This window comes from Brachyistius frenatus, unplaced genomic scaffold (genome assembly GCF_029030835.1).
Source record: "Brachyistius frenatus isolate BFR_SWC_R1_liver_20210118 unplaced genomic scaffold, ASM2903083v1 Contig_339, whole genome shotgun sequence".
Taxonomy (NCBI): domain Eukaryota; kingdom Metazoa; phylum Chordata; class Actinopteri; family Embiotocidae; genus Brachyistius; species Brachyistius frenatus.
The window spans coordinates 150,033-169,802 of NW_027210938.1; the positions used below are offsets into that span (position 1 = coordinate 150,033).

Genomic DNA, 19,770 nt, shown 5'->3' on the forward strand with positions numbered 1-19,770 from the left:
TAATCGTCCAGAGACTGTTTCTCTTTGTTCACGTTAGTGTTGATTACACCCAGATAACCCTCCCCTCCCCTCCTCTTCCTCCTCCTCCTCCTCCTCCCTCGAACATTGAGCTCAGCCAACGGCATAAAAATGCAAATGAGTTTCATCCTCTGTTCCAAAAACAGTCGACGGTAAAAAGGTGCCGTCGATTCTCCGCTCGACGAAGTTCGATTTCAAGATTACGACACTGAAATGAAAAGTACACAAAGAAGAGAAGAAAGAGGAGAAAACTTTCGCCTTAAACTTAAAACAATTATTTCAGTTCCAAGTTGCATTCACAGGTCGTGAAGTCGAACAGGCTGCCCGGCCGGTCCTCCTGCCGACCTCGAATCACCCCGAAGGCGTCACGTCGTCTCGGTTTCATACGAGATGATGCAAAAGAAAAACAAAGTGAGAAACAAAGGAGACGATGAAAAAAAGTCTTTAAAAGCTGCTCCGAGTTATTTGTGAACACAGAAGACCAAAGACTTCAAACAAACCCAGAAAAAAACCCGCCGATACGCTGAAAGCTAGTTACCGAACGGGTCCTGACGGTTCAGGTGGTGAATTACAAACTCGAACGCGAAATACGTCATAAATTTATAATTTTATTCTATTGAACTAAACAAAACTAAAAAGTCTGGCCCTAATTGTTTTTGGCAAATCTGCCGACATCATTCGGATTCAGCGGTTCGTATCCGGGTTCCTGTTTGTCGTGTTCAGAGTCCATTTTATGTACATGTGTAAGAAGACACCATCTGGAGGGCCGTAAAACAAAACACAACTCCAACAGCCCGCCGGGCCGCGGGTTGGCTGCCCTCCAGAATCCCAACGCTCAGGTCCGGGAGGTGGTGGGGTGGAGGGAGGGGTGAGGGGGGGGGTCCCATCGGTCAGAAGTGGGCTTGTATACACAGTAGGGAGGCGGAGGTCAAAGGTCAACCAGTTGTTCCTCCTCCTGTTAGTTTGGGAAGTTTCTCCAAGTGTGTGTCGACCGAACGAGTTGGAAAGAAGTTTATTCTGTTATCGGTGTTCGGCTGTGAAACGTGGAAGAAGGGTGTGTGTGTGTGTGTGTGTGTGTGTGTGTGTGTGTGTGTGTGTGTGTGTGTGTGTGTGTGTGTGTGTGTGTGTGTGTGTGTGTGTGTGTGTGTGTGTGTGTGTGTGTGTGTGTGTGTGTGTGTGTTCTTGTTTTGGAAGTTGCTCAGAGAAACGTCGTCCCTGTAGTGTTGCAGCGTTTCCTGGCGGACGCTCTGGATCTGAGCTGCTCCAAAAGAAAAATAAGTTTATCAACCCGACATACCGGACCGGGTCGGACCGGGTCAGACCGGACCGAGTCAGACCGGGTCGGACCGGGTCGTTCTAATCTGCAGAACGGTTTCGAAACCGAGGATGAGGGCAGTTTAATACGAAGAGATGCGGTTTTATTTTTTAACGTCGTGACACAGATGGAAGTCGTCACTTGTGTTCTGGTTCCGAACGGACCGGCTGCCTCCTCCTCATCCTCCTCTTCCTCCTCTTCCTCCTGCTGAGACCCACAAGGTTCACCGTTAAAAAAAAAAAAAAAAAAAAACTGCTTTAAATTGATTGTACCCAACGTTTTTTTTTAAATTAAATTTGGTTTCATTTAATTGAAGAGATGATTAAAAAAAGAAAAAGAGGCTGAGCAGGTGCAATAAAAAAACAACAACCTCTAAACGATGCTAAAAAGATGCATAAAAATAAAAAAATAAAAAAAGGAAGATGAGATGCCGCCGAGACTAAAACAAAAGTGTAAATCGGGCCTCGACCGACCGCATCGATCACACGGGGGCCCCGTATCTCGCTCGTCTGCAGTGGATCTAATAAAGCTGTGCCATTTAAACGGATTAAGAGCCTCGTTGTCCGACTCGGGCCGACTGCTTTCTGCACACAAAAAAAAAAAAAAAAAAAAAGCCCCGAAGCCACCCGGAGTTCAGCCGGATCCGTGTCACCACTGGAGGCTATTAATCGTGAGTATTGTTCTGTTTTGGACTTTGCAGTTAGAGCTGGTTGGTAATCACAGTGAGAGGTCAGTGGGGGTCACACGGGAGGGGTGAAGAGGGGCTGGGGGGGTGGAGAAGGGGGGAGTGCTGAAGCCGAAACTGCGGCGGCGGGATGGAGCGCAGAGGAAACGCTTCTAAACATTTTGTGGCGTCTTGTGTTTGAGAGGAAAGAAAAAAAAAAAAAGAGTTTGGTTTTTATGTTCCTTCCAGGACCTTCGCTGTCTGAAGCAGCGAGTGTCATCAGAGAACAGGAAGTAAACGAACAGGAAGTAAACGAGGCTGAAAGTGTCCGTCTGAGCAGCTTAATGATGCAATCTGGCACACACACACACACACACACACACACACACACACACACACACTCTCCTCCCTGCCAGCTCCCCCAAATCCTCACCACCACCCCCACCCCCACCCCGCCCGCTCCAGCGATGACATCACCTCCCCGAGAAGCAACATGGCAGAGGAACAGTTGCATGCGGTCGCCCGGACATTTTTTTATTTTTTTATCCCGAACAACAGTTGCGCGACTTCAAGCTGTCGCAGCAGCAGACGAGCGAGTTTTATTTTATTTTATTTTTTCCAAAGATTCGCTGACTTCACCGATTTGTTTTTAAAGTAGAAAATACAGAACGTGATGAGCGAGAACCCAGAAATTAAAATCCCCAAAAATCAAGCGTCTCACATTTTACTTACCGCTGTCTTACACAATTAATTTGCGATCTACAAAATCTGCTGAATCAATTAATTGATTTTTTTTTTTTTTTTTTCAAAATAAGACGTTCAGGACTCAATAAAAACTTGATCAACTGGACATTTTGTTCCGCAGCTGTACGTCTTAAAAACAGAGAAGGTAAAAAAAAATCTGCGTTCACATTTTAACTTCTTTAATTCCCCGAAAGTTACGAAGGAAAGAAAGAGGGCAACGCTGGGAAATGTGAGGGCAAGAGCCGCCGCCGCCGCCGCCGAGCTACCGAGTGTGACATTTTACCCAGAAACCCTTGCTGCACACCGCCGACACGAAGCCACAGAAAGGAGCAGCTGGCAAAAAATAAACACTCCAAAAACCAGCTGTAGCTTCGCCACAAAGCAACTCTCGTAAACCCTCCCCCTCCACCACCACCACCCCCACCCCTCCTCCACCACCACCCCCACCACCACCACCACCCCCCACACTGGGAACTGTAAAGTCAGCTCGTTAGCTGTCGATTCTGGAGGAAAGTACAACTTTTTTTTACGACCAACGAACTCTCGCTGAAGCCAATTAGGTGATTGAGGGGCTTTTGCATCAGAAGCTGTAAAAAACAAAAAAAACAACCACACACGGGCTCTCGGGGTTTTGACATTGATCGGACGGACGCGGGACGGAACAGCTAACAAAAAATGCTGATCGGGGATCTTCTGATTGCTTTAATGGCAGATGGAGGGAAGGTTGTTTTGTTTTGTTTTTTATCCCAAATTGCCTGAGTAAGCACAAATGCCATCTCCCCTCAGATCAGTGGAGGGGGGGGGGGGGGGAGGGTAAACACTGCGTTCACGTCACATCGTAGACGCCGAGTTGGTATTTGTTTTGTTGAAAGGAATCTCAAAGTTCAGCGAACAGCGTGAGGGATGGTAACACGCCGGGGTTTTTATTTTCCTCATAATCGAATAGTTTATTCGGCTTCTATCGTGCGTCTTATTTTCTCTGGTTTTTACCGTCGTTTCGGTGGTAACGCTTTACTGCCGCCAGAAGGTGGCGGGAAATCACCTCAAAGCTGTTTGCCAAACCAACAAAAGAAAACGAACTCCCAACCGACTGAAGCCCGTTCTGAAGCCTCCAGTTCGGCATTTCAGCCGTCGCCATCTTGATATGTTGTGACCATATTTGGACGAGCGATTAACGAACACAACGCGCCGACCACCGATAGCGGAAACCCGACTGCACAACCAGGCAGAAAACACCTGCAAATATTCCATATATATATATATATATATATATATATATATATATATATATATATATGTACATATATATATATATATATATATATATATGGTTACTACCAGGTTACTACCAGGCTGCAGTGAAACGTGAGAGATTGCAGATCATCAGTCTGTCACAGCTGCGCCGAGCAGACGGTCCGTCCACAGATCAGCACCCCCCCCTCCCCGGACAACGGAGGAGGAAGAGGAAGACGAAGAGAAGGAGGAGGAGATGGAGGAGGAGGAGATGGAGGAGGAGGATCAGCATCACACCGTGTTTAGACTTCAACTTTCAGCTCAATTAATCCGGTCGGCGTTGACGTGTTTTTGGAGGCTGGAGATGCTCGGCGGCCAGTTTATTAGGAACCCCCTACCAGCGGGGGAAGGGCTTCTTATTTCCTGCAGGTGTTTAATAAAGACAAAGACGAAGACGAAGACGAGAGGAGGAAGCTGCAGCCGGCTGGTTTGCATTCAGCGGGAAAAGTGTTTCTGGATAAATACGGCCGGCCGATTCGATACGGCTGCTGTTTGGTCGCGATAAAACATCCCTTTCATTTTGTTTTTTCTTCCCGAAGTGGAAACGTTTTTCTTCTGTGCACCGAGTGAGTTTTATGTTTTATGACGCTGTGGGCTTTTCAAACTGTTTAAAAAAAAAAAATGTTTGTAAAAAGTGGGAAAATATGTATTTATTTTTTTCATCTGTAAGTCTGGAAGTGTTTGTTCGGCTCGAGAGGCCGAACGTCTCGGCGGGTCTGAAGTGTCGCGCGGCAGCAGTGAAGGGGGGGGGGGTCCCCACAAAGACACCAAAAACTTATGAATTTATGGCCCATGCTGATAGAAGCTCGTTATCTCCTAGGAAGGACGAGAGACAATAACATCTCTATGGAAACTGGCGGTCTCTAAAAGGTGAGACGACGTGATGCAGGAGAAGAATGCAGCAGACACAAACTGACAAAAAAATAAAAGAATAAAAGTGTTTTCAGCTCTGCTGCGTCTGAAAGGAACCGTCGACTCATCTTTGAATTTAAAAAAACATTTTAAATCGGAGACAAAATGAAAAAGTGAGGCGGATGCAGAAGTTCCATGACGTGCAATACCACCGATGGCCGCTAGGGGTCGACTCCAAAAAAAGCCTCCGCCTCCATAGACTCCCATTCAACTTCCCTCGTGAAATATTCAGTCTATAAATTGTTTGCACGAGTTACTATGATGTCATTTGTTAGAAATCACTCTTTCTTAATAGTTTTCTGGAAGTTATTCCGTCAATAATTCGATATTAAGCCTCAAAAAGTGGTATTTTTGGGAGGTGTGTCTGTGTTCGACTGGCCGGTGGGTGCAGTCAGGTTTCTACAATAAGTGGGCGGGGCTTAGTGTCCTCGGGTTTCCAATCAGTTAGAGTCAGATCCACCGCTGGCTCCTCCCCCCCAGCTCGTCCAAATATGGTCACTTCCTGCTACGAACCGCTCCGAACTAGCAAAGATGGGTGACGGACAAAAAAAATCTGAACTGGAGGATTCATAACGTTCACACCTCATTACAAGGACACTTGTTTCCATTTTAACACAACTAGAGCTAAAAAAAAAACTAAAAAAAACGTTGATAATCAAACTCACGGGAGACATTAACAACGTTAATTTCTAGAGTTGTGATAATTTTAGGACGTGAAAAAAAACAGATTTCTCCCTTCGGAGAGACTTCAGGCTTCTTTCTGCAAAAGATCCGAAACATCAAGTCAAACACCGCCGCTGCTTTTCTATTTATAATCGCTGAGTCACCGGCAATCATGGAGCATTCATTCACAGTCAGTGTCACTGATAAGGTGTGTGTGTGTGTGTGTGTGTGTGTGTGTGTGTGTGTGTGTGTGTGTGTGTGTGTGTGTGTGTGTGTGTGTGTGTGTGTGTGTGTGTGTGTGTGTGTGTGTGTGTGTGTGTGTGTGTGTGTGTGTGTGTGTGTGTTCCTTACACTGCTGCCGCTCAAAGGTCGACCGCGCCCCGCTTCCAGTCGCCAGCGGAAAAGCATCACTTGTTGCCGTGGCGCCCGCCTATCGCAGCCATCACGATAGATGTCACTTTTCAGTTTCGGGGTGATTTCATGTAATTAGATTGAATTTCTGACCTCAAACGTGAGGGAAAAGCCGGAAAGGTTATTTTATGATATTTCTTTAGATGAACGTATGAAAAACATCCGATGAGAGTTCGTTTCTTCTCTTAATTAAAGAAGACATCAGACGGCAAAGAAAATATCTAGAAATGTCCGTTTTTTTAGCCCCCTGACTTGTACCTGATTGAGTAAAATGTCAGCGGCTGCATACATTAAGAGCGCGATCAGCAGGCTGAGGGAGTTTGGCCTTTTTATTAACAGTAAGAAAATCCTACAGTTGAGCTCCTGCTGCTGCAGAGTGAAAGTGACATCTTGGTTTTTATGAAAAGTTAATCACCTCGTTTCTAAAAAGGAGACGTTTATCCGAGCCGGGTGACAGTATGTATAATTTTCAGGTGTATTTTTTTTTTTCTCCTTCGGTGCACGAAAGAAGAGAAAAAGAAAGTGAAGAGGATTTACGCCGAGCTGCAATGATTAGTCGATTAATTGACAATCAGTAAAACCACAAACCAGCTGAATGGATGTAAAATCATTGCGAAGAGCTTTCAGACCGACTTAAATGAGTATTTGATCGATCAAACGGTTGTAGTTGCTCCACATCTTTACGAGTTTTGTCTTTTTTTTTTGGTGTTTTTAATTTATCTGCTTTAGTTTTTTATTTTGGGAAAATGTCCCAAAATGGGAGATATTTTTTACAATAATGGTCAAACGTGTTTTTCGATTTAAAAACACATTTTCTTGAGGAAAAAAACCACCGAACATATTCCAGGTCTTTACACTACAGGGACGAACAAGAACAAAAACAAAAACAAAACTCACAAAATTTTAGACAGTTTTTCAAAAAGTTATTTCGTTATGGCACAGTGACCTTTGACCTTTAACCATAAAAATCAAAACAGTGCATCCTCGAGTCCGAGCGTAGACTGTATATAAAAGTGGACGTAGTTTACTATTTGGAAAAATTGTGTGCAATACCACTGATGGCCACTGGGGCTCAGCGTCAAAACACCTCCGGCTCCATAGACTCCCATTCAACTTCTCTCATCAAATCCAAAGTGAATAAAATGTGTCCATCAGTTATCTCGGTGTTGTTAGCTAAAGTCACTCCTTCTTATTAGTTTTCTGGAGGTCCATCTGAAAATAATCCCTCATTAATGAGATATTAGGCCTCAAAAAGCGTTCTTTTTCGGGGGGCGTATGAAACTACATTAGCGGTGAGACGGATTAGAATTAATTCTCTTCACTCGACTCTGAAATGTCAAATCAACATCCAACCGAGAAGCAAGAAAAATATCAAGAATTGGTTGTTTAAAGGTTCCTTTTATCGACAAAATCATGATCAAATTAAATTAATCAAAACTGAATCGGTTGATGAAATCAGCCCCTCAAATGAATAAAAATGTAAAAAACACAACGATAACAAGCTTCTCCGAGCTCAGATCAGCTGGAAACCCGAGCTGAACCGGCGGTCCGAGGGCCCGGAGGAGAGGCCGATAAATCACACTGGAAAAAAAAATGCTGCGAGTCTTTTTTTGTTTTCAAACTGCTGCAGTGAAACGAACCGAAACGGCCGGATAACAGAGAGATCGTTCAGGAACGAAACACAAGAGAAGAGAAGAAGGTTTAAAAATAACCGACCGACTGTCAGGAATCTCATCGAGACCAGATGTGACTGAAGCGAGAAGGAAATCTACGGCGTCGTAAAAGAGAAGCTCACTTTTCAACAACAATCCCGGCCTCCTCCCTTTATGGTGACACAGCAACAAACGGGACACTTCAAGGAGCTTTTAAAAACTGCTCTGAAGTGTCAAACAACAACAGATGCACTTCAGGCACTTTTTTTAGTTCAAAACAACACGAGCTCGTTACGACGGCGAACAGAACAAGCGGCTCAAAAAAACTGGAACGCTTGGAACCGAATTAAACAATTAAAAGACGATTTAATCAGCGCGAGTATTTAATGTGGAGCTGTTGCATCGTGGGAGGACAGAAGAGCTAGTATCGTAAAAAAAACACGGAAAACTATGTTAGCTTCGTATTCAGCAGCCAAAATGGGTGTAATACACTCATCTGTCCACTGGAGGGCGTCGTGTCAGTGTGAGGCGACAATAGTACGAACGTTTGGGTCAAAGAACGAGGTCATGTGACGAAGTAGTCGGACGGATCAAAACGTCAGACTTTCACCCCCGAAGACAAAAGATTTTCGAATCCGTGAGAAAGTAACGAAAGTAATTTACTTATATAACGTAACATATTTAACTTGACGTAACTTATGTTAAAATTTGCTTATTTTAACCCTAACCACGTAGTTTTTGTTACTGCTTGAACCACGCCTGGTCAAAGTGCCCTCTAGTGGACCGACGGGTGTATTACACACATTTGGCATGATTGTATCTGCAGAAGTTTTTTTTATTTTAATCCCGTAGCTAACTCACGTCAGCAGCTAGCGCGTCAGCTTGAAGAAAAAAGAAGTGTCGCGTAAACGTGAAAAACGGACTCCGATTGAATCTACTCGTTAACTTACAACTAACAAATAAGAGTTAACTCCTCGTATTTCAGATTATTTTTACGTACGCTGGAAAAATCCCCTCGAGATTAAAACAAACCTTTCTTGCAGGGAGTCCTGGACACGACGAGCAGCGAGTTGCAAAAAGAAACGTCACACGACTTTTTACTTTTCCTGTGGGGAACGACAGACACAACGAGTCGCTCTGCAGAAATGAGCGCCACCTACGGACACGCCGAGCAACTGCACGCACGGTTTGACTGTAAAAAGCTGCAGCGAAAGGAAACGAATCTTAAATGTGCAACGGCAACAACAATAGCGCAGACACCCTGCAGGTGTGTGTGTGTGTGTGTGTGTGTGTGTGTGTGTGTGTGTGTGTGTGTGTGTGTGTGTGTGTGTAATCTGCGGTGTGTGTTGTGGAGGTGGACAGCTTGTTATCTGGGCTGAACCGCAGAGCTTAATATTCAGCCAGCAGCCCGATTAGTTGAGGACAACCTGTCAATCTGCAGCTGCAGCGAAACACGCCGACTGGGGGGGGGGGGGGGGGATGGGGGGGGGATGGAGGGGGGGGGAGGTTACACAGCAATGTGTGTGTCAACGTGGGTTTCTGTACTTGTGAGGACCAAGTTTGGACTATACGTTGAGAGTGTGGGGAGATTTTTTGGGGGGGGGTTTAAATTTAGGTTTCGGGGCTTAAAAAGCTGCAAATGTCATAAAATGTTTTAAAAATCAATTCGTTGTTTTTCGAATCGAGTCGGCGACGAAAAGACGATCAATCGTTTCAGTGCAGATGTTTTCCAGATGTTTTGATCGGCGAAAACCGAGTAGCATCACGACGATTCACCGACGAGGCGACGCTCGTGTTCGCACCTGAAGGGCATGCTGGGAAATGTAGGACGTTACGGGCCGAGAGAGAGAGAGAGAGAGAGAGAGAGAGAGAGTTCGGCAGCGCCGACGTGCCGTTGAGCAAAAGGCAGCAACTCTGTACGCACGCGAGCGACGACGGGAACCGAGACGCTGCCGATGAAGCTCTCCGGCACCGAGAGGCCGACGGAGGCGTGTTCTGCCGCCGTGGCGACGGCGCCTATGGAGGAAGAGGAGGAGGAGGAGGAAGAAGAGGAGGAAGAGGAGGAAGAGGGGGGGATGCGTGGAAATTGGAAAATTAGGTCAAAGTCTGCGGGATGCGGGGAAGCTCTGCATCCGCCGCCACATTCATGGCATCAAAGCATGTAAATAATGTAACGGGGGGGGGGGGGCAGCTGACCCCGTTTCCCCCTCAGAGGCACTTGTTTACATCAGGAGGAACTCTGAGTCGGCGGTTTACATTAAAAAAATGAAGAACAAGGAAATGTGTGTCACCCTTTTTTCCCATCCCCCTCCTCCTCTTCCTCCTCCTCCTCCTCCTCCTCTTCCTCTACATCCATGCATTTTTTTTTTTGCAATCGCAGCAGTGGAAACGTTAAAAAAATGCGACGTGTGTGCGTTCGCAGTCAGCTGTTTCCTTTATTTTCTTTTTTTTTTCCTCCATAAATGGCTGAGTGCCCCCCCTCCCCCCTACACCACCACCACCACCACCACCCTCCCCTCCCCTCCCCGAACACTGCACACACTCGCCCCGGCAAGCTGAAATATGACACGATGATACTCTCCAGGCTCAGAGTGAGTCTGCAGCAATGTGACATATCAATCAGAAAGAAGAAGAAGAAGAAGAAGGAGGAGGAGGAGGAGGAAGAGGAGGAGGAAGAGGAGATAATGAGAAAATCAATACCGAGGCTGCATTTCAGCATCTTGCAATAGAAGCCAATGAGCTGTAGTGTTATGGAAGAAAAATATATAAATAAAAGAAGCAGGAATATAATGGCAATCCTTCACATGCTATAAAATAATTAAAATAAATCTGCTTGGCTGCAGTGTGTGTGTGTGTGTGTGTGTGTGTGTGTGTGTGTGTGTGTGTGTGTGTGTGTGTGTGTGTGTGTGTGTGTGTGTGTGTGTGTGTGTTCTCACATAATCGAAGCAGCATGCAGGGATTTTCCAACATGACAACAACTTCTGGAGAACGGAAACACACACAAAAAAAAAATCGGCCTCCGCTGCAGAATAAAAGACTTTAGAAGTCAGAAAAAAGCCACTTAAGTCTTTCAGCTTCTTCAATGTGATGATTTGTTGTTGTTGTTGTTGTATTTCTGGTTCAAAATCAGTGTCTGTTTGGGTTTGGGACTCATCGTTGAACATCCTGAATAATAAACTGAATAATCGACCCCCAAAAAAGTGAGCAAATTTTATGTCTGCAGCTCCATTTTAAGTATAATTTTTTTTTGAAGCTTTTCTCTCTTTTGGCATCAACATATTCTTAATATTTGTTCTCTGGAGACTCAACAGGGCAAGAAATCCATGAAGGATCAGAAAAGATGATAAATAGATTTAAAGAAAATGATGAAAATGATCAACGGCCCTGTTTAAGCGTCTCTGCAACGTTACTGGGGAGTTTTGCAGGTTTTTTTTATCCACATTTTTGCTCAAATAAAACACTTTTTCTATCTCGCATTTCACAATCTGGACACCTGCAGCATATTTGCATCATATGTCACGTGCAGTCAGACAAATTTGATGCAGCAATAATACAAATAAATCAGAAAAACACTCCAAAAAAAACACGTTTCCACCAAAATAAAACACAGCAGCACATCCCCTGCATCCAAATCACAGCTACATCCACTCAGCGTGGCAGCATGTGTGTGTGCGTGTGTGCGTGAGCGTGCGTGTGAATAAATATGGATTTGAACTTGTGGCACTTGAAGACTTTTTTTTTTTTTTTTTTTTCCCTCCCTGCAGCTCCAACTCTGAACCGACCGGTACCGACCCCGAACCACCGGAGCAAGCCGAGCGACACCCTCCTCCCTCCCCGCCCAGCAGCAGCAGCAGGAGCCGGGGCAGAGCCGCCCGAGCTCCGCGGTAAAAAAAAAAAAAAAAAAAAAAATGCAAGTACTCACCCTCCGATAACTCCAGCTCCAGCTCGGCTAGTTTGGCCCGCACCTCCGCAGGAAGCGGCACCGGGTCCCGGTCCGCCATTCCGGCCGCGAGGACTTTTAAAATCTCGGTTTGGCGGCTCTTTCTTCCTTGGTTTTTTTTTTTTACCTCCTCGAAAATCCCCCCAAAAAATCCAAAGTCAGTCGGACTGCGTGCGAGACTGTCGCTCCGTGTGCGGCAGCAGCGGCGCTGTGCGTCCTCCGCAAAAAACAGCGTCAAGTTAGTCTGAACGCGACGGCGCTGCTTCCGGTGCCTGGGATTTTCAAAATAAGTTTCTCGCCGCTGCAGCTCGTGGCTTCGATTCCACGTTAAATCTATATATAGATATCTATATATCTATATCTATATCTCTATCTCTCTATATATATATATCGATATATATATGTATATATCTATATGACTAAATATAAGTTTGACTTTAACACAAAAGATTATGACATTTTATAAACAATATTAATCCTAAAATGTACATTTAATATGTCCATATCATATTTAAATTTTTGTTATGATACTTTTGTCATATTAGGTTCATTTAAAAAAAAATGTAACTCGATGTATTTTTAAATGTATTTAAAACCTATAAGCTGCTGTTTTTTTTTTCTTTATTTTCATAAATATAAATACATGCCAAATGTTTTTAGTTTTTTTTTAAATGGGGAACATAACCACCCAACTACAATAAAATGAATAAAATGATATTTGAATATAAATGCAACAACCGTGACAGAAAATTGATGCAGGGATTAATTTCTTTGGTCGCATCGGATAGTAAACTCAATATTTGGGGGGGTTTCAGACACATTTAGAGACTTTGGGCATTTTTACAGATATTATTCATCATTTTCTGATTTTTCTTCATGGATGAAACTATTAACCAGCCAATCAAGACAATTATTTACAATTTAACTGTTAGTAAAATATGGTTAGCTGCAGGTTCATTTAGATTTAAACACAGGACACATGTGGAATACGCTATGAAGTAATATAAGACTTTAAATTGGACAAACAAAATCAGTAAACCATTATGTTGGAGGATTTGTTGTCTGTATTTTGTATTTTCCTCTTCACAGTGTAGTCTTTGAGTTTCACAGCTCTAAAGATATGAAAAGAAAACTATTTTGAAACAAAACTTATCAAAACAGCCAAATCCTACAATCCTGCTTTTATTTTGAATTTTATTTCTTTCATCTTCCGGTCTGCCTCTTTTTCATTATTGCTGACTTCACGCATCCTTGGCAGGTAAAATTTACTGCAGGTGACTTCTGACCAACAGAAAACTCAAGTGAACACAGGAATCGATTATTTTTCTTCTGATAAATTTCAGATAAAGTTGCTATTTTTTGAGGTTTTAATAAATAAAAGCTGGCTGAATTTTATAAAACTGATAAACAAGCCAGAAGAGGGCGCCAAAGATCCATCCATCCAGGAAGGAAAGAAGGAAAGGAAATATATCAATAGCATTAAACTTTTGACTTTTAAATCAACTTTATAAAAACTACAAATCAGCGAAGTGAACTTATTCATGTTATTTAGATGCAAACAGATATTTGAATTCCTATTTTCCATGAATTGCTTGCGTGCATTAAGCGGTTAGACAACAGGTGTTACTGATCACGAGTCAGGACGGGGCTGATGAAGGTTTCCTCTGAGAGAGTGCTGCCACCTGGTGGCTGTTCTCCACACATGTTTTCATTCACTGCAAACAAATTCAGTTTGAATCTTGAGATGAGATTAGTTACTGAATATCTCAAGACGGCAGTTTTTATTTTCTAAAAGAAAATTAATTCACAAATCTGGAAAAAAAAAAAAAAAAAACGACAAAAAAAAAACAACTTTTTATTATTGAGTCATGAACAGAGCTTCTTCATATCTACGTTAAAAACACGAAAATAAAGGTCATGGAGCTTAAGGAAGGAAGGAAAGGAAGGAAGGAAGGAAACAAACAAGGGGCAAAATGGAGGGAAGACAATGATGAGTTCAAGGAAGACAAAAAAAAGCAGGAAAAACAACAAAGACAGAAATAATAACTGATCTTCTAAATTATAAACTACAAGAAGAAAATAAATCCCAACGACTTCGGATCTTCTTGGAGTTTAACACCAGTTAGCGTACGTTAGCGTACGTTAGCACGCGGACGCTCCGAGACGGTAAACTACGCAACTCTTCCACGTGTTAGCACGAAGACGTTAGCACGTAGCTACGAAGTCGGCCGTACCTTTAATAAGGATAAAAAACAAAAAAACAGCGTCGTCATTTTCTAACTTTACAATCGGTTATATAATGATCACGAGTTCCTTTTGAGCTTTTTGAGTGCGAATAACAACGTAATGAGGAAACATAAAAACGGGAAGCTTGACCAATTTAATTATTTCCTCCGTTGTGACGCTTGTTTTTTTCATTTGGAAATAAATCAAACTTTATCAGTCAAAAAGAAAAAAATTAAAATCTACCAAATTAAAAGGTTAAGAATATTATTTTATAAAAAAGAGACAGCGGCTCCTCAACAGTGCCTAAATCTTTATTTTTCAGTAAGCTACATTTTTTTTTTCTCCAAATTAGACAGTTTTACATGATGACACAAGAGTAACTTAAATTATCTATAGCTGACATGTACGCTTGATTCCAGTCTCGATGGAAGAAAAGACCTAGAAAATAACAACAACAACAACAACAAAAGAAAAAAGAAAAAAAACGACAAAAACAAAGAAGAAGCCCTCTGACCGCAAACCCCCGTTTCCACATGTTAAAGGTGTCGTTAGGCCCAAAAACTAAATAATCACCTGTCCACCCCCCCCCCCCCCCTCCACCCCTCCAACACGATTGTCCACAGCCGTTAGCGTAGCATGGTAAGAGTGTTAATGAGTTAAACCACAGTGAGTCTTGTTCCAGTCGGTTTGGTGCGCATTCGCCGTCGTATCGTTGAAGACATAAAATAAAATACAATAAAAATGAAAAGCAACCACAAGGGGGTCCATTTTTATGACGAGATGCAACCCTTAAGAAAAACAAAACAATGGCACTGTCAAAACGGGCGAACAGGAAGGAGACCGACAGGCTGATATGAAGTGTGACGCTCCAATGCAAGAAGTCCTCGAAAAACAGGAGCAAAGAAAAGAAAGAAAAAAACAAAACAAAAAAAGTCACGACTCAGCGTTCGTGTTTTGACGCCGGCGAGAACAAAGAGGCGTGCAGAGCTTGCGGCGGGGCGGCGTCACCGCTCCCCAAATAAAGATCCCTTTTAGAAAAGCGACGGTACCCACGCACAGTCCCGAGGTACCGCTCCTTCGGAGGAGGAGGAGGAGGAGGAAGAAGAAGAAGAAAGCTTGGCCTTTGCGTCGGAGGCCTTGATGTCTGGGACATTTATTTATTCCACATGCACACATTCACAGTTCAGGGGATGCTCGCGGTTTTCAGAAACCTCAAAACAAGAGTTCGAGGCCACGGGACGTTTGGAAAAAAAAAAAAAAACACCCCGCCGAGGTCGGAGGTCGGGGGGAGGAGGTGGGGGGGGGGGGGTTCAGCCGCAAGGTGCAACGCGTGAACAAAAGCACTCCTACACGTCCAGGAGGCGTCACACTGTACGTTGTTTTTGTTTTTTTCCTTCGGAAGGTCTTCGATGGGGAAAAAAAAAATAACAAAAGTTCATCACATCTTAATAAAATAAAAATAAAAAATCAGAGTAAAAGCCTGAGATGGCAAAACGCTCAGCTGTGTGTGTGTGTGTGTGTGTGTGTGTGTGTGTGTGTGTGTGTGTGTGTGTGTGTGTGTGTGTGTGTGTGTGTGTGTGTGTGTGTGTGTGTGTGTGTGTGTGTAGGGTAAACTGCCCAGTCAAGACAAAAAAACAAACAGCTGTATTAATGGCACAGTTATTGGTTTTCTTTGCCACATCGAAATGCAGTGATCAAATGGTTTCTTTTTTTTTTTTTCTTTTTTTTAACAGACATGTTACTGCACTGTATGTGCCAGAAAACTCACTCAAAAACAACAACAACAACAACAAAAAAACAACAACTGTGATTCCAGTTGAGTCTTTGCATCTTTTTCCCCCGCCCAAACAAACTCCGCCCCTTCCCTCCCTCCCCCCCAAAAAAACAAAAACAAAAACAAAACAAACAAAAAAAGACAGAAAGAAAATTATTTGTACATTTATTTCTCAGGAGAGGAAGCCATGAAAAGCTGAACAAGAAATGGATAAACCAAGACGGTGGGGGAAATTAAAATAAAACGCTGAGCAGGGTTTTTGTGTTTTTTTTGTTGGCTGATTGGATGCACCGACATCGAAACTCGAGGGGGGAACTTTTAACGTGTTGAGACCCGTCAGCGTCAATAAAACAAATAAAATAAAAAGTACAATCCACAGGCCGAGAGAACGACGTACGCCGAGTGTTTCTTTTTTTGTTTGCTTTGACGTCGTCCACTCGGGGCGTCGTACGTCGGATCGTCCACCAAAAAGCACAGCGATCGAATACGGAGGACGAAACGGGGACGTGTCCATCAAGCGTCGGCCTTTAAAAGCTTCGAGACGGGCGGCTTAAGGAAGCTTAGCGTCGAGAAAAGTCGCGGTAATATCGGTAAGTTGAAGCCCCGCCCCCTTTTTCTGATTTCGTTAGTTCTCTCCGAAAGGTTTTCTGTTCGCCGTTTTCTGTCCGTAATCTCAACCAAACAAGCGACTCCCGACTCAGATCCGTGGATGACGGAGGAAACCCGGCAGGTTAATTTTGGTCGACCCGAAAAAGAAACCGCGATAAATAGCGAGCGGTCTTCGCGGAGTTAGCTTATGAAAGCGGGAAGGTCGGGGTGGATAACTCGTCAAACTGTCGCACAAAAACCTGTCAAAGTATCAACAGGAAGTTTTTTCATCTCGAAATTTGACTTGTACAACTAAAATACAGAAAAATACGTTTACGTCAAAAACGAATGAATCGTGGGAGTTGAAGCTGTTGTCGGCAATTTCATCGTATTTAAAGGTCCCATATTTTATGAATTCAGATTTCTGCTTTCTGTTTTTTTTAATGTATGTATGTACACACACACACACATATACACACATATATATATGCATATATATATGTATATATATATACACACATATACACATATATACACGTACATATATATACACATATATTATAAAGCAGGTCTGATTTGTTTTATAAAGATTTTTAAAACGTGTCAAAAATGCTGAGTTCACCGAGAAATACACAACGAGCAACTGTGCCGTTTGTGATGTCACAAACTCTTGCTGATGTCACGTCTAAGCAATGCAATCTTTTTTTTACGAGGAAGAAAACACGGAGCGATCTTTAGGAGCTAATAGGCCACAAAAAAGATGAAAAAAACCCTGATTGGCCAGAGGGGCGGAGTCTATCGCTCAGAAACGAGTCAGCCAATCAGAAGAGAGGGTCGTTTTTCAAAGGGCACAGACACAAAACAGCGAAAGACATGAAATGTTAAAAACTATACAGTCCTGTTAAAGGGTGCAGTCATTTTTACATACATGTCTAAGTTACTATGAAACAAACAAAAAAAAAAGGTTAGGTGTCAAATCAGTGAGCTTTAGGGGAGTTGATGGACATATATTTTTAAAACCAAACTTCCTTCGTGGACAACGTGCTCTAAAGTTTAACATCAGATACTCGCTTATCTGAAAATATGGACAGAAAACTGCAAATACAGAGTTTCAAAATAAAAAAACATGAAATTGAAGTTGATGGGCTCATTAACGTTAAAGCGAGGACTTCGAGCTTCCCTCACGGAGACACAACGCAGCTTGATTATTTCGTAACTGAGTATTAGTGTTAAGATCTAAAACTATTCTGTTAATTCCTGTTGCTGCAGCTTTTAAATAACACGTATTAATTTTGTAAGTTAGCATTTAATAATGGCATTTTAGTGGCTGCTGCACAGCGGCGAGTAAATATCGGACGTGTAGTGCTTTTTTTTTTTTTATATATACTTTTTTTTTTTCGGACTTACGAAACTCCGACAAAAAATATGAATAATGTGCCCCAGAAACAGCAAAAGAGAAACAGAAGCTTTAAGGAGGACGTTGACGGACACGCAAGCTTTGCAGGATGCTCGTCGGTACCGCGAGCTCGTTCCAAATTGTGCGCGGTGAGGAGGAGGGGGGCGGGGCCACGGGCGTTCGGGGGCGGGGCCACGGGCGTTCAGGTGCGACCGACCGCTCAGGTACGAAAAAAAAAAAAAATGGAATGAAGGACAACAAACAGAAATGTACAATCAGACAACCTGCCCACGCTGCAAAGTGGAAGCAGAGTTCAAGCTCCGCCCACCCAAACTAAAAAAAAAATAAGGAAAAAGATTTCCAAAAGCACAACACGTTTTTTTTTTTATATCCTACATCCAGCTCGATAGCGACATTATAGTTAACAAGGATCAATATATTTTTATAATCATTTTAAGGTACCTCTTATATTTTTCTGAATATTTACAACTGTACAAGCAAAGCACACACTTCAAAGTGCACATAATTAATACAGTATTGACTAGTTTTGCATTTACACGGTTTATATCCCCCCCTCCAACCCCCCACGCCCCCCCCCCAAAAAAAACCTGAAACTATTAAACAAGAAAATCCAGAAGAACAATCAAAATGATTCTGTTTCGTACATTTTACGAAAAAAAAATAATAATAATAAGTAAAGGAAATAAAATGCTGCTAGATTTGTACTCTCTCTCTCTCTGTCTGTCTCTATCTGTCTCTCTGTCTGTCTCTATCTGTCTCTCTGTCTCGCTCTCTGTCTCTCTGTCTCTCTCTCAGTAAGACGTGTGATGTCCGGTGCAACTGAATATTTTCCACGTGTCACGCTTCGTTAGCATTTCGGGGATTTTTTTTTGTTGTTGTTAAAAAAAAAGAAAAAAAAGAAAAGAAATAAACTCTATGCTCGTCTTGTATAAAAGTTAAGGCAAAGTCATTTTTCAAGTTTAAATAAAATTCAAGTTTCTCAAACACTGGAAGGAACTTTTTTTTTTTTTTTTTTAATAGTTTTTTAAACATTTTGCGTGTTATAGAGACTTCGATGCGTCTCTATTTTTTCTCCTCCCAAAAAAGAAAAAAAAAGAAAACTTAATGATATTTCTCACGGAATAAACAGCACTGGTTTATAAATAAGTAGATATGGTGCATTTTCATTTCTTTTACCATTTCCACCAAGGAGAAAAAAAGAAAAGAAAAGAAGAATCGACCGATCCAAGTGCATCTCAGTCCTTCAAAATAAAAGAAAAATGTATATACTTTTTTTTTTTCCTTTCTTTATTTTTTTTTTTTTTTTACTAAACTCAAGCTTTAGCGTCCAAATCAAGTGTCGAGCTCTGACCAACCAGGAGGCTACAGGCTTTTATTTTTTTTAGCCGAAGCTTTCCCTTCTCCAGATGGGCTCCTGTTTTCTCTTAGTGGGATTACCCAGAATGCTTTGTTTTTTTTTTATTTTGTTGCAGGAAGACTTCAGCGAGACATGCGAGGTCCCACATCATGTAGGTATTGTTTTTCACCCCACTCCCAACCCCTCCAAAAAAAAAAAAAAAAAACATTGTGTATAGTACAGTGGTTGTTTATTTTTAAGGGTGTTTTTGCATCTGAGGTGACGACTTCGAAAGATTAACCTGAGCACGCTGACGACTGACTGAGCAGAGAGGGAAACTTAAAAATGTAGTTTTATTCATTAAGTCAAACAGGTTGGTTGTCTGCCGAAGTGGCTGCTACAGTAGACAGACCTCCCAACCGGAGCGGGACAATTTAGCCGAATCAGCTTTCCCTCCCGAGACTTTTTATTCTTGCTACTTTACTCAGAAAATTCGTCCAAAAATGTAAAATTATCTCACAAAACCCTCCGAATGAGGCCGGACGCCGACGTCGTCCAAACCTCAAAACACTTCGGGGGTAAACAAAACAAAAAAAGACAAAAAGGGTGAGTTTGTTTGTACTCTGTGCTTTTAAAATTGAACTCCTTCCTCTCTGCTGCAATTTATCCCAGAAAAAAGAGCAGGTGTGCTTCGGTCAATCTTTACGGGAGAGGGAAAAAAAAAAAAAAAAAAAAACAGCTCCGGGAGAAATCAAGAGTGCAAAAACAAACTGGGAGAGAAATCGTCGAGACAGCATGCCGACAGAAAAAAAACAAA

General features: G+C 42.5%; 1 protein-coding gene across 5 annotated transcripts in view; it reads right to left on the reverse strand.

The window, feature by feature from the left end:
• LOC138635908 (disco-interacting protein 2 homolog C) overlaps nucleotides 1–11,846 on the reverse strand; it is a 136,709-nt gene extending 124,863 nt beyond the window's left edge. For all 5 annotated transcript variants that reach the window (XM_069723630.1, XM_069723625.1, XM_069723626.1 and 2 more), the window contains exon 1: nucleotides 11,595–11,846. In XM_069723630.1, the coding sequence (XP_069579731.1) occupies nucleotides 11,595–11,673 (79 nt within the window). In that variant the 5' untranslated portion in view covers nucleotides 11,674–11,846. The remainder of the gene's footprint in view (nucleotides 1–11,594) is intronic.
• Nucleotides 11,847–19,770: the final 7,924 nt, after the last annotated feature.